The sequence below is a fragment of the Magallana gigas genome, chromosome 9 (genome assembly GCF_963853765.1).
Source record: "Magallana gigas chromosome 9, xbMagGiga1.1, whole genome shotgun sequence".
Classification (NCBI taxonomy): domain Eukaryota; kingdom Metazoa; phylum Mollusca; class Bivalvia; order Ostreida; family Ostreidae; genus Magallana; species Magallana gigas.
Window position 1 is genome coordinate 47,079,310 of NC_088861.1, and position 16,503 is coordinate 47,095,812.

The window sequence follows — 16,503 nt, forward strand, 5'->3', positions numbered from 1 at the left end:
TAATTTGTCTGAAAATAACCATTTAACATCTCATTAGTAGATTTTGCTGATAAATATACAATCTTAATCTGCAGGTAAACTTTAATTTATATTCGTTAACCGGCTACAGTTAAGAGTTGTTAATCATAGTTTCACAATTGTGAAACTGCATGTAGGCCTATATTTATATAAACCTTGTTCTGCAATTGCAAATAATTGTTTTTACAATGTAGTGTAAGTTATAGTTAACACTTCTGAAACATGGCCACTGGCCCAGGATCACGTTTACTATGGTTAATAGATGAGAAATATAGATCAACCTCGTTAAATATAGTTTTACATACCAGTATGATAGGTTTGTCGACTTTCAACTATATAGTTTACGAATCGTAAACAATAATTAACGATTCGTTAACTATATGAAGTTTTCATCTGTAAATCCATATTCAACGGTTGTATTAAACAATAGTTATAACGAATGATAGTGACTGTTATAGTTTTACACTTCTGAAACATATATGATCGCGTTAAACTAAATATGGTTTACAGATAGGTTATCGTCGTTAATTATAGTTTTTTTCCCGTAAACTATGGTTTACAACCGTTAAATCTAGTTAATCGATTGTGAAAATATGATTAGCTCATTTTTGTAATTTTGGCGTGCCATAGACTAAATTCTTTCCCACTTCACGGCGTCAATGGCCCTGAAAACATTAAATATTTTGTAGGTTATCATGCATTTGCATGAAGACAGGCACACGTTTAAACAATCTATATCTCGTAAATCCGCAGTCGATACACAGGGGCTCACCACGAACGTTTTGTCTTCTTACTACATGTATATACGTGACCACCCCTGTATCATAAAATACACAAGCTTGTGTGTGCATCGATCCCCTGTGCTAACCTCTGTGGTCGAAAAATAAATATCAACATGCCTCCTTTTCTTGTTATATATATTTGGTTTTTTTTTCCTTTTGTGTAAAACGCTTAAAGCTGACAATTCTCAGATTAATTCAAATCCCGATCTGGTACATCAATATTTTTCATATCCTGTTCATTTTAAGCAACTCTTGATAAAATATGCTCTAATTTTTGTAAAAATGTGTCTTTATCTACATGTGTATTTATCATTTTTATTTCAAACTAGCGATCCAAAGATCATATTATATTGGCATATTAATCAGCCGATCAAATAAACAATAATAGCAAACAAAAACAAACAAACAAATATTTCAGAGAGGTGAATCTTTATTATACAAAAATTACAATGAAATGTAGTCAACAAAACTTGCATTGTTATTTGCAGTTAAAATTAATACTTTGTCATCATTTACGATCAACATAACACGGAGAGATAGAACACACGTCAACAATCAACAATAATGAATAATATGCAAAAAAAGCAAAACGGCCAACAATGGCAATTATGCACATATATACAAAACATGATCATATTATTATACATCACCTATAACGAGAACGGTAAAGCAAAGAAAAATAACCAAAAAATAAGCCTTGTTACTTGTAAACCAGGGCGGTCTAAGTTATGGAACTTGTGCCCAATCCCAATTGTATTTTTGTACAATAAAAATATGTTCAAACCACCAGAATTTGTTCCGAGCTCATGCAGTTAAAAAAGAAAGTTATCATAATGTAAATAAAAATAATTTAAAACAAAATTATATATAAAAGTGTTTACATCATAGATGAAAATGTTATGTACAATTTATCGAAGTAATTTGTAAAGGCAGATGCACAGCTAAAAGCCATTCTCTCACCAGAGGTGATGCTAGACAAGTTTAAATATATATGTGTACATGTTTGTTGAGAGAATAAAACACTGCACATGCGTGTAGCTTGTTGAAAGCAACTATTATAACAAGTATGAAAAAGCACAATAATGTGGTAACTACGTACATCATAGATAAAATCTGAGTTTCCAACAACATAATTTATTTTACACTTTTTCTGTTCTTGACTCGAATTGTTCCCTGGTTGTACAGGTATATGACGTCACAGCGTGTATTTTCGTTGTGGTGACGATGAGCACAAAGTAGGATGATTCACCCTCCACCCTACCCTTACCACCCCCCCCCCCTTTATTCTCTTTAAAGAAGCTCTGTGCCATAGCCAAATTTATGCCTGTTGATTTTCTTAAGAGAATACAATGCACCCCACCCCCCTTTTCCACAGATGTCTTTCACTGACTTGGAACACAGGGGCATCTTGTCCGCTCTATTTATATTTATACGTCATAGAGAGCAGAGCGGATAGGATGCCCATGTGCTTGGAATCTAGCGATTTTTATGTATAGACAAAGGACCTATCCCCTCCATTATATATCATGACACATTCAAACTACTCCGACTGTTTCCCTATACCCAGCCGGCATTCTTCCTTAGACAGGGGGCGGATCCTCTTTTGCACCCATTTAGGCGCCGCCCACGGTGTGCTCCACGCGAACCACGGCCCACATAGAACGACCAATAGAGAGCACTGTACCAAAAACAGGCTGACGAAGATTTGTACCGTGGATAGATATTGGCCAAGAAGGAACGCCATGCTGCCGTGAACGATGACGTCAAACGCGGTTCCCAAGATGGAGTCGAAATGCCATTCTTCCTTGTAATCACTGGCCGTCCAGTCCAGGGAACTCCAGCTGACGATCTAAAATAAAAGTCAGATATTGATCAGGACATGGTTGGTGATTATCATCATTTTACGGATAAGAAAATCAGGAAATCATTGTTAACAAAATTCAACACATGCAACGGAGGTTTTATTTAATCCTGACCTAAATCCAAAAGCTCACATGTACACTTTTTAAGTATCTGAAAAATATTAACTGATCGTTGGTAAAAAAATTGATTAAAAGGTCGAAGGGTTAGGGGCAAGTGGCAGTATAAACGTACTGTATATATGAATATGTAGATACCTTTATCACCCCTGCGAATGTGTTCAGAATGTTTTCTTTATCGTTGCTAAGTATGTAATAAATCCAGAGGTGCTCGAATGAAAGTTCACGAGACTTCACCGAGATTTCTTCAGTTCATGTGAAATTTCGAGCGTATAAGTGTTCGGATAATATTCTCAAAATACGTAAGTACTGGTCGATTTTCATATCATATCCTACTTTGATTTCTGTTAAAACATCAACATCTTTTAAGATGTAAGTCTTATTTCACCATCTAGCGGTTTTTTAAATTAAACGATGATACTCGAAACAGAGTTATCGTTCGTGTTCAACCACGTGTAGAGTGGTTGACAATATAAACATTGGGTTGCTTAATAAAATCATAGCCATGTTTGCTGCTTGTTGTGTGCAATACCAGGTTTTAAAAAAAAATAATGGGTGAATGTTTTGCATAAAAACTCAGTATATCGAGACATTTTCAAGGAACATTCTGCATAAAATAGTACAGTCTGTTTCACTATTAGTGTTATTACTAGGTCAGGCGCGGATCGAAAATTAATTCATTACTAGGTCAGGCGCGGATCAAAAATTAATTCTTAGTATGTCTACTACGCATGTTAATTGTCGCAACAGCAGAAAAAAAACAATTTTTGTATTGTCACATTTATTTCTAGGACACATTTTACCCACCAATTAATGAAGATAAAGTTTAAAATCAATAAACCTCTAGAATTTATATTTGACTACAAGTACTTAGATTCTCTAAAACAGACTATAAACACAAGGCACGATTTTTACTGCGAAACTGAAAGGGTAAAATAAATCCGCGTGATTTAAAATTTTAATGACAATAACATTCGCAGGGGTGTTTATGTGTGTGTCTTGCGGAATGATACAACTCTAGTATGATCCATTACAGGGGCTTGTTTTATACAGTAAGGTAATTCAAAAGAGAGGCTTGTAGCGACCTGCAGGGGTCATTAAAAAAGTGGAGGAACCAATTATACGTGTAGTTTATCCATTTTATTTGTTATGGTAAATATAACGTGTATGTTATAGTAAGACTCGGTGACCTCTTTATTATTATAGTTTTGTGCATGTACCTTTTTGGCGGGTGCCGTTTTCTCCCAGTACATGAAGTAATACAAATGTTGTACAATCTGTACGGCCGCCAGCCATTGGAGCCGGTGTAGAAACAAGAAGGACGAGGCGAACACCGTCAGTAGGTCAAACAGGAAGTAGAACCGGATGCGCACTAGGTCTCTGCGCGGTAAAAGGCGGATCCGGAAGAGGACGTTCAGATGACCACAGATGTGATAACACTCCAAAAAGAACAAGAAAAACGCGGCAAAATTCTCCAAGTTCAACATCTTTTTGACAGGTTTGCTGTAAAAGACACCGAAGTAAATAATGAATAGAAAATATTTGCCGATATTTAACATATAGTAAAACTTGTTGTTCATTAATGCAGAATAAATTATTCGAAGGTAGGTTCAGATATTACCATTCCCTCTCACATAAAATATTATGAAAAGAAAAAACTTCGTAACCCTGAACCCAGGGGCAGCTAATAACTAGAACTATATCTTATCAATGTATACTTATACATGTAATACTAAGACACGGTGACATTGACCCTGATGTATCTGTAACACACTGGGACTGTTTTGTTTATCAATGTAATACTAAGTATAACCCATTATCAATGAATTACTGAGTGAATTACAGACAGATTGTGTCGGAGCGGCGACAGGTAAATAATCCCAGTCAATCCAGGTCATTGTCAGATAATGCACGCCCAGTCTACAGACCTACATTGGGGACAGAGGGGTGCTCTGTGGGGGAAGGGGTTGGCTGGTGGACAGATGGATCATTTAATAAATCCTATTCGTCTGTGGTATATGCAGACAGATGAGTGCTGTATTTTTTTTCTTGGGGGGGGGGGGGGGTCTTTATAGCGGTTTTCATTTTATGATGAACGTGTTTAGATAATATATAGATTATAGATTTAATGTATATCTTTCAGTAAATGTTTTAAAATCGGGGAAATATTTAAATTCTTCTTTTAGGAAATAAAAAAAACGCACTGCAAGTTAACACAATCGAACGTCCAATGAAAGTCGTGGTGGGAAGGGGTTGATTTGAACATATTTTATTATGCAAATATATGTTTACATAAATATTATGGCAATGCCTATGCTGAGTATAAGCCTTCTCCGGGTGGGGGGGGGGGGGGGGGGGGGGTAGCAAACTGTTCTGAAATCCAAGATACTACGTGTAGATAGGGACACGCACCAATGTAGGTCTATATATGAGAGATGAGAGATAGTTCATGCACCAAGTGCATCGTAGCACCAAGTCGGGAGGGTGGGGGACCTAAGGGAGATTAATAAATCAGTACACTACACAGTATTGTATTTGTTTACATCCAAAAAAAGTTCTAGCAATAGTTTTACAATAAAAACAATTGTACAACATGTACAAGATGGTTGTAAATTACCTGGGAGTGGGGATGGGGAGGGGAGAGTGGTAACCATGCAAATGGGCCATTCTTTTGATTTTCTAAATGCACAAATTTTAACAGAGCAATAACACAGCCATTTATTTGCTCATCATGTGTTGGCATGGAAACTTATAGATACATGTACACACGGTACAATAGTGTACAAGGAAGTAATTGTTGATGACAAAAAAAAACCATTCAAACTTACACTATCTCAGTACAATGTTATATATGTATATACCGGTGAAGTGATTGTTGATGACAGGTCTAAAACATTAAACTTACAGATCTCCATGATCTCAGTATAAAGTTATACATGTACATACGGCTTTTTGTCTGGCCGGGGGGGGGGGGCAAAAATAAACGCACATGGACAGTAATACACACTGCCTGGTCCTGGTTTGAAATATTGTCTGTATATAACAATACTCGTAACGTATTCTTAGTAGTATGTTCGATGTGTTAGAGATAAAAGCATATACTGTTTTATTTTTTCCTTTTGTTTAAAAATTCTTTCGTCCCGCCCCTCCAAAACATAAGAAATGATCGCGTATTTTTCGTGCATGACAAGTTATTAATTAATGTCAGACACTGCATGGCTTTGAGCCACTAGCTTCTAGAATACAGTGCTATTACTGACTATCAGTACGCGAAAGTAAACGTAGGGACATGGTTTCCTTTATTTCGCCTGTTTCCCTGTAGAAATGGCTCGGAAGTGGACTTTGGCCCCTGCAACTATCCCGTACCACCAATCCAACACGTCCCAGATAGCATGACTACGTTGGGCCAACGTTGGCCCTTAGTTGTTCATTACGTTGTACCAACGTTGGCAGACTACGTTGGGCCAACGTAATTTTGCTCATCGGCCCTACGTTCGTCTAACATGTTGGGCCTACGTTGGTCCAACATGTTGGACCAACGTAGGGCCGATGAGCAAAATTACATTGGCCCAACGTAGCCTGCCAACATTGGTCCAACTTAATGAACAACTGAGGGTCAACGTTGGCCCAACGTAAAGATAACGAGGAAAATTACATCGGCCCAACGTCCTCTGTCAACGTTGGTCCATCCTAGTAAACAGGTGAGGGCTAACGTAGTGACAACGATCAAACTTTCAATGGCTAAACGTAGCATGTCGGCACTTATTCAATGTAATCCCAATTTAAATTCAACACTCTTGTTCAATTAATTCCTGTTTGCTGTTTGGCTATTAAGATGCAGGAGTTCAAATATTCTATGCAACGAAAACATAGTATACAGATTTTATTTTTTCTTAGTAAAAATTTACAATACATTTAAACACTTTTTAGAATTAAAAAGAATCGCTAGCATATTTCTTTGTCTATGTAAATTCCTTAGTAACAATCGAACTGTAGGGTCTGATCACTGTCCCGGTCACTGGCTTCAGTGGCTTGGGTTACCTCCTTGCTTTTTTTCTTTCTTCCCTTTTTTCCCTTCACCTTCACGGTCTTTGAAAAACGGAACCCGTCCTTCCCTATCTCTCCATCTGTTGCAGAGGCATACAGTCTGTTTTTTTCTTACTGCGGCTGAAAATGAAAAAAAAAAAATTTGTTATTTTTATTGTGCAATATGAATTAATGTTATCTGTTATACTGTAAAGGAATGTATAATATGATTATGAATGCTTCTATATTTTTTTAATTTAACTCATTGACAATTCAAACATTATATAATATAAAGAAACATTGTACAAGCATTCGATTTCTTGAAAGAAAACTATTATTTACATAAGTTAATATAATAAATTATCATGTACTTACTTTTTGTAGCATATATATCCCCAATCTTCTAATGTATAATTCGTAGAGTAGAAAAAGCACTATTTACTATAGGTGTACACATACAACGGTTGCAATGTATTCGAAATAAAAAGTGGCAGTTTTGACCATCCTGGTTATATCAGATGACCGATCTCCAAGGAAACTGGCCAGTCCCATGCTGTGAGTAGCACTGACCTAGATACTTGGGCAGTAAAGGAGCTCCGTCTGCCTCTTAATTTCGACACTTTAAGATTCGTTATATGCAATAGGCGCTCCAGCTACACGTGTACATACAGCTCATCAGATTTATATAAACAATAAACATCCCTCAACAGAGCAACAATGGCCTTAACATCTATGACCCAACAGTTTTAAATAATTAAGCCCAATACAATTTACAATGCTCCACTAAATTTCTCAAAAAATAAAAAAAAATTCATTGTCGGGTTTAAAATCTAACAACGAACCAACGTTGGGCCAACGTTTGACAGTTTAAAACTTTTTATATTAATAACATATATTAACTATTTTTCAACCCAAATTACTGAGATCTATATGCATACAATGCATCATGTTATGTATTCCAAAGTAAGAGAAATAGATTAAACTCAACTAGTTATACATACAAACTTTTTAATTAACATTTTCATGTGTTAAAAGATAATTAAGACACTATAAATTCCTTATAATTGCAATCAAAATTAACAGAGCAAATCACATTATTTACTCACCTGTACCTTAAATTTTTGTGGTTGTGTTTATGTTATCTGTTTGTTTGTTTTAACTCTGTCATAATTCGTAGCATGTAAAAATAAAGACCCAAAGTTGGCCCAACTGCGCATTACCAACAATTAAATGAGATCACATGTTTTACCTACGTTGGCCCACCCATGGCCCAACAATGTTACGCCAACAAACACTTAGTTAGAATTCATGTAATGTTAGGATGTTGGCCCAACGTCGGGCCAACTGCGCATCACCAACAAATATAGATCATATATTTTATTTATGTTGGCCCAACGTTGGCTCAACATTGTTATACCAACAAACACTTAGTCGAAATTCATGGCATGTTATTATGTTGGCCCAATGTTGGGCCAACTGCGCATTACCAACAAATATAGATCATATATTTTATTTATGTTGGCCCAACGTTGGCTCAACATTGTTACACCAACAAACACTTAGTCGAAATTCATGGCATGTTATTATGTTGGCCTAACGTCGGGCCAACTGCGCATTACCAACAAATATAGATCATATATTTTATTTATGTCGGCCCAACGTTGGCTCAACATTGTTACACCAACAAACACTTAGTCGAAATTCATGGCATGGTAAGATGTTGGCCGAACGTTGGGCCAACTGCGCATTACCAACAAATAGAGATCACATGTTTTACTTATGTTGGCCCAACGTTGGCCCGACGTTGTCATGCCAACAAAGCAATCAATGTGCTATGAAAGATGTGTTATAATGTTGGCCCAACGTTGGGCCAACATTGTGTGCCCAACGCCAACCATCGACCAACGGTACAACCAATTACCAACGTTGGCCCAACGTAGTCATGCTATCTGGGGTATAATTTATAAACGTACATTGCTGATCGATTCACTAACCCATAACGATATCCCCAGGGGATAATGTGTTCTTCTCTCAAATCTAAACAGCCGACATTGCGCTTATAATTTTTTTTCTATCTTGCTGTAGACAGTTTACCTTTTGAAATAATACCTCGGTGCTTAGAGGTCAAATTGAAATTTAAAGCAAATCGATATATTCCATATTTCAATGTTATTGTATCTCGGGCTACACGTACATGTGGCTGAATTATTGTGAACAGCATTATTATAATGAAAAATAAACTTACCTTGAATGAATAAGATAATCTAGTATCACAAAATTTGCATAATTAATTAAAGCATTATGCTGAAGAATTACAACTTGGTAATCTCTGGGTCAACTACAATTCTATGGTCAAAACAAAGGCTTGAATACCATTGTAACTCATGTCAAATGAAGTAGGCCTGGGACTATAGACTGCGACACTTTCTGATAAACTCTCTGCCCATCTCTCATTTACCCTTTGTGCCTTACCTGTCGTCTGTTCGTCGATCTGTCAATCCTCAGCTCGCCAACTATCCGTTACGTGCCTGTAAGCTTTTTTTCTAGCAACTGATCAGAGTGGTCGCCCGTGGATTAAAAAAATATCACTGTTTGTTTACATTCGTCGGAGTTTTCACGTGGTTACTGGCGGGAAAATTCAAAACTGTGACACGTGCTCAAGTTCATAACGTAACGTGGGGTACATATAGGATCTCTCATGATTTGCGATGGTATATGATTTTTATCCAACGAGTTGTGTGTTTTCTATCCCCGAGCCTTGGCGAGGGGATAGAAAACACACAACGAGTTGGATAAAAATCATATACCATCGTAAATCATGAGAGATTCTTTTTATCACATGTTTTACCAAGTATTTTGTTAATCTCAACTTTTTCTGTAAAAATTGTAATTGTGAGCCACACAACACATTATTTACAACACGTCAACAACGTTACGCATGGAAAAAAAAGTTCCTTGAAGTCTAACAAACAGACATTTCATTTTCGAACATTTTTTTATGAATTCATGAAAAATAACTGAAACAACATTATATGTTTCAAATTTACATCTCAACACCCCTCAACTGAATTAATTATTTACTTTTTCATTCTACGTCAATCAACCGCCTAAACCTACGTAATGATTAACTATGACGTCACGTGGCGTAAGAACACACAGTGGAATATCAAAAATTTATCCCATGAGTGATATCCACCGTATATTGGGATAAACATGTGATAAAGAGAAAATAATTATCGCAAAAGGATATAAAATGTAGTAACGCGGGCGTAAAGTAGAGTAGTGCTGCATCTCCGACATTCATGGAGGGGGAAATTAAACACATTGAAATACTTAAGGTGGGTCGCGGGTTTACCCCATAAAAAATCTCACGAGAAAACATACCCTGAAAATTTGTTAAATCGTTATTTAGGATACACAGTTCAATATATAATTTTTTTATCAAATTTGCCTAATGTATGCAATACCGCTCTAAACTTAGTATCGTTTGTAGTGCTGTTTTGACGCGTTTCTAATGAAATATATAGGAAAATGAGCATATTTCTCTTAATATTCGAGATGGAGTTTTTTTTTTTTAAATTGCAAATAGCTTCTAAACAATTTAGACGAATTTATCAACGGTTTCTATGTGTTAAGAAAACGTGATTTACAAATTATTTATGAAAAAAAAATTATATGTGTTCTCGCTAGATTTTTTGCTATTTTATTTTATGTTTCTGATTATTCTACCAAAAATTGTCGCATTTCGGTATTTGACGTCATGATTGTTAAACCTGTTTCACTTACCAAGTGATGCAATCATTTAAAAACTTAACTCAGGACTGCTGAAGATTTTACAGATTTAAGGTTCTAAGGACGATCCAGATTCTTTTTACATAAATATTGTCCACAAAATTACAGAAAAGAGAAAATATTTTACACCGATCCATATACATGTATAGCCACGTTCGCACACACATAACTCTGTAACAGTAAAAGTGACAATTTTCCTAGTGATTAGACCACCTACCATAATAAACTTGCTGAATCATATATCTTTTTTAAAAAATGGCCTTTTAAAGAATATAAAAGAGCTCGAGATTAAACATATTTTTATCATGAATCCAAAACTATTATGGGGGGGGGGGGGCAGCCTCTCGTGTACACTGTACCTCCGGTATACAGGAAGAACCTCCGGTCTTATGTACAGGAAGAGATCTGTTCTGTTCATATTAAAAAATTATTAACCAGAAAAGCTAGATTTTACAGTCTTATTCTTAATCAGATGATGCAGAGCATAATATTTTGAATATCTACAATCACGGAGGGAAAGGAGGATCAAATTTTTTAGCAAGTGCATTTCCATATTAATTTGTTTGGTTAAGTTAGACCTAATGTATATAATCTCGAAGCTAGAAAACGGTTGCTATTTGTAAGGTCCGGGCAATTATTTTGCTTATCAAGATCTTCACAACTAAGAAAAATGAATTCCCCGACTGTGCTCTTCCCTATTTTCGGGCAAAATTTGTCGAAGCCGGGGATCAAAATATTTTACATCTCTCTCTCTCTCTCTCTCTCTCTCTCTCTCTCTCTCTCTCTCTCTCTCTCTCTCTCTCTCTCTCTCTCTCTCTCTCTCTCTCATGGGTTACAAGTTTGAGACTACACCGCTGGTTTTTATTTACAATTTGAACTTTAACATAGACTGAAAAAGAACGCTCCAATTCTTGCTGATTATCTGCATAATTATAATGTGTTGCATTCAATGTGCACTTCCTTTTTTGATTCGCGGAGAATAAATATGAATGACTACTACTGTCTAGTATTAACGGCATATATATAAACATAGACGTTATATGTCTATGATATAAATGATAACTTCATTATCACCCCGAGCATTTTGTTTTAGAGCGTAATGCGGGAAACTTGAGATGTATCCGTTATGACGTCATAAACGAAAGTGCACAAAGCGGCCAAACAAGTTGTCTAAATTGTGTACATAATTTGATGACGAAAGCAAACCCGCGACCCACCTTAAGTTTCTTTTGTGAATCGTGCGGGATATGAAGCGATAATGTCCGGCGCGATATGAAGTTAGTAATGTCCAGCGGAGACAAAAAACAATACAACTTACAAAGTCCAGTGAATTTCTAATTAATGCTTAAAAAAGAGACAGAATACCTGGAAATCCAAGTTAACTGGTGAAATACTTATTGCAGATAATTATATATATATATAATGATGCCCAAAAATTGGAAATAAAACTATTATTATGATATGAAAATAGTGCTCAACATAGCATAAAAATTGCACAAACCCCGTTAACGGGTTATGTAAATTATCTCTGCATTGATCGCTACCTTAATCTGCGATTACCCCTTTACAAACTGCAAGATTTATAAATTGTGTTCACCAACTACATGTATAGGGAAAATTATTCAAAAGAAAGTGTGTTCAAATATATTGCATATCAGATATGTAACTTACATGTATCATTGATATCAAAGTTAACAAAATATAAAATTAAAACCATGCATGCATTTGTATAAAGTGACCTAAAGAAAATTACGAAGACACGTATGGAAAATTCAAATACATGTATATAGGCATATTGCCTGCTTTACAAACCCTTTCAATGTATTTGATATACAAACAGTTACAGAGTAATATATTAAAACTGTTTAAAATGAAAGAGGGGTGAACTTTTTTTTTACCAAGAAAAGAAGAACTCGGATTCTGTTCTTTTGAACATAAACTGTTAGTACATACAACTGACTGTGTAAACTTGTATCTGTATGTACACTATAGTCTGTCCCAAGTTATTGCTTCCATAAATTTTTGATGATTTTTAATAAAAATGCACATACCTGTGAAAGAAATACAACTGAAATCGATGAAAGGGAATATATCCAAGATATCTTCATTGAACAATTATCCCTTTTCACTGGAACGAAAACAATTTTCTTACGGAGATTTGTAATGGGAAATGTTTACATCTTTTCTCCATTCGGAATACACTCGGAATACATCGCGCAATTTTTTAACATTATCATCCGGGTTTATTAATGGCTGATGCAATGCAAAATCTCCGTAGACTTTCAATTTTTGGATGTGTGTTGAAACCTGAAGCGGTAGAGGGGGCGTTTCAAAACAGATAATCTGGACATTTTTCATATTAGTGGATGAACGTAGTTTGAGCACAAAGGTATATACTATTATTGAAATATCAAGCAAAAAGTGGTGGAAGCAAAAACTCGGGACAGAGTATAGCTTTAGGCATACGTACTATCTACAGTCTGGAGCATATTTCCAAAAATATTGTATGTTATCTGTAGAAAAGAAATTAATAAATAATGGTTGCAACAATCTGGTAACACTAGCGATATGCATGTATCCGCTGGAGTTGACCGAGCATATCATACACGTACAGACCGAATTAATTATGTGCACCTAGTTAATTATGCACGGACCGAATTAATTATGTACACCTAATTAATTATGTACAGTTTGTTCTCTTCACCAGAAATGAGTACCAACTGATGAAAATGCCATTGAATATGGAAATAATAATGGGAATTGCAATACACGTACATACGTATTTTACAATGTATATATTGTCTGACGTAAAATGCATTAACCAAAGAAAGCATTTCATTGTTTATGCATGTATTTACATCTTTCTTTTAACAAATTAACAAATTGAATGTAAAAAGTAAGTAAAATTCACTCAATTACTGTTAATATACATCAGTACGTTACTTAAAAGAAACAGCCAAATCGTCTCCTATGGGAATTTGAGTCTGACATCACCATGATTAGTTCGTGCAGGCCGTGATTTTTCTTAGGTCGCTGTAGGTTTCGACCAATCGATAAACGGGGAGTGTAGAATTCAATCCTGTAGTCTCTATAGAGCTATAAATGAACAATAAGTTTCCGTAAGAAATAGAGGGAATCATACTCAGTAGATGTAAATATAAAGCATGTATATGCTTGCGTGCTAACTATACCGATCGTGTATTTCTAATTAATATATAGTATATATATATATTTATTTGAAATGTAATACATGTACTGTTCTGTAAACATATGAGTTCGTTCGCAAAAGACAAGATTTGTAAGGACTGACCGCGTCCATTTTTGCCTATATTTTTGTATTGTTACCACTATAAGCGCTATAAGACGTATGTCTTTTGCAATAAAGAAATTGAATTGAATTTTGATATTTCATAACCAAAGACACTTAATTATCATATGCTTAACTTAATTGCTATCATAATCAAAATTCATCATTTTTTTTAAACAAGGATGTGACATCTCCGTTTGCCATGTGTCCGATTTGTTTATTCTCATGATGATAAGCATGCGGTGGTTAGATAGAATCTGCTATAATTCAAAGTTCATAGAAAACTAAAGCGCGCCATGTAACATCTATTTCCCTGGACAACCAGTTGTCATATATAAATTGCCGGTAAACTTTGAATTTACTAGGTAGGTGTTGGTCATCGTCTCAAGCCACGGGTTTTGTGTCCATTCTATTTAAAATGGACACAAAACCCGTGGCTTGAGACGATGGGTGTCGGTTAGAAATTTACAATATGCCACAGCAACAAATCTCGTAAGTACGCGAGGACTGATCGTCAAGGTGCCGTGATGAAAATGACGTCAGACCGAATCACGTAATGGTCGTCAGCACCTTAATCATAACAAGAGGCCAGTAGGCCTTAACGGTCACCCGAGTAGCATATAACCCATACACAAACTTGTCGAGGAGTCTCATATATTCATTTAATTGGGTTTTATTCTGGAGTAGAAAAATTATAAATCTGTAATGACGACCACCTCCCTGCCTGAAATCTTTCAAAAAGAACTATGAAACCTATATTTTGGCGAAAAACTTAAAGATCTGGTCTACAAAATCATGAATTCAGTTTTCCTTTCAGTTGTGTGGGAGTAAAGAAGATAATTTTTAAACATTATATGCATTAACATGCACCTATATACCCCGGTACATCCATTTTGGCCCTGCCCTAAAGTCAAAACCCATACTCCAGCTAGGGGACGTGAAATTTAAAGTTTTAGTAGAAGACTTCCTGGTAAACATAATTATGAAGTCAGTTTTTCATACAGATGTGTGAGAATAGAGAAGAAGATTTTAAAACATGATATGCATTATCACTATATTGCCCCCCTTGCCCATGTCCTGAACCCCTGACCCAGGGGCCATGAATTTCACAATTTAAGTAGAGGAGTTAGTGGACATCATAACAATGTATTCAGTTTTTTGCCCACATGTTTGGGAGTAAAGAAGAAGATTTTCTAAGATTTAATACATTTTTACTATATGGCTATATTGGCCCCACCCTAGAGCCAGAACCCCTGACCCAGGGGATCAGGTGACCTAAAAAGTTAAGATAAACCTTAAGATAAATCCCTCTCCGAGCCAAGAAGGCATACAACGCTGGGTCTCATCCCGTTTCTGTGATGTTTTGTGGACGAGAGTCGCTGCCTTGTTCCGGATGGACCACCAGTCCATCGAAGGTTAAACCCCCTCCCCCCCAAAAAAAAACCAAAACAACAAACTTGGAGAATGTGAATAATGTGCTATGTACAAGGGCCCAACTCACAAAAGTGACCACAGAGGGGCTTGTACCAGCGGCTTTATGGTTATTGGTCTAACGTTAAAAGTAAAATTTGTATCATACGTTCTTTGAATGCCCCTCCCCCTCAAGACAACACAAACTCGGACTAGTCCAGATTATTGATTTCAGACACACTTAATTTGGTGTTTAATTTTGTTTTAATTTTTTATTCAATTTGTTGCAATCTAAAACTGTAAAAGTTCAACTTATACATACATATATATATATGCCTACTTTTACAACAATTTAAAAACAAATCTAACTTCCATTTTCATATACTTCATTAATGTTTTGATTAAAACATAAAATAATGTGCATACTCTCTCTCTCTCTCTCTCTCTCTCTCATACAACCTGTCAAGTGCCAAGTTAACTAATTAGTATACATATGGGAAGCTTGTTAACTAAAAAATTCAATATATATCACAACATCTTACACTCATAGCCTTAATTCAATCTGTGTAAATATTATCAATTAAAGTAAATGGCTACAGTATCTGTATGATTGGTTGAGTACATGACTATAAATACATATATCACATAATGTGTAAAATCCTATAACAATCATAGAGTATATGAAGGGGTGGGTTAGTCTCATTAAAAGTAAAAAAAAAAAAAATACAAGCAAACAGAAGTACAGCTGAGTAAGGATCAGTGAATCACAAATGCAATAGTAAAAAAGTTAACTTAACCACCTTGATTTAATGATTTCATACATATGGTACAGTAACTGTGGAATCATTATAGATTTCGTGGTGGCTCAGTTTTCTGGAATTCAAGGGTACCTCACATCCTCGAAATACCATCTTCCACAAATCAATAATTTAGGGTCATAGCGTCATTTTTCCATTGGTAGATATAAGAGAATACACGAAATTCCGACTCAACGGACCGGTGAAATTTAAGCCATCCACAAAAACTGGCCCCCACGAATATTAATGATTCCACAGTATATTGATAATAGTTACAGGTTATCATAACGATAGTTAACATACTAAGTTGATATCAGTCAACCCCTCCCACAAGTTAAACCTCTAAAATTAATCCCCAAATCAACAAAATATCACATCTTCATAGATACTGC

At 35.6% G+C, this 16,503-nt stretch overlaps 1 protein-coding gene across 2 annotated transcripts; it reads right to left on the reverse strand.

The window, feature by feature from the left end:
• Window positions 1-1,212: 1,212 nt before the first annotated feature.
• On the reverse strand, window positions 1,213-9,432 carry LOC105342029 (uncharacterized). 2 transcript variants are annotated; one of them, XM_011448809.4, is made up of 3 exons: window positions 9,278-9,432; window positions 4,000-4,282; window positions 1,213-2,649 (listed from the first exon to the last, which is right to left on the reverse strand). In XM_011448809.4, the coding sequence occupies exons 2-3, from the start codon at window positions 4,264-4,266 to the stop codon at window positions 2,341-2,343; spliced, it is 576 nt and encodes a 191-aa protein (XP_011447111.1). In that variant the 5' UTR covers window positions 4,267-4,282; window positions 9,278-9,432; the 3' UTR covers window positions 1,213-2,340. The 2 variants fall into 2 exon arrangements, with proteins under 2 accessions (XP_011447111.1, XP_019928434.1); XM_020072875.3 differs by lacking the exon at window positions 9,278-9,432 and adding an exon at window positions 9,051-9,205.
• Window positions 9,433-16,503: the final 7,071 nt, after the last annotated feature.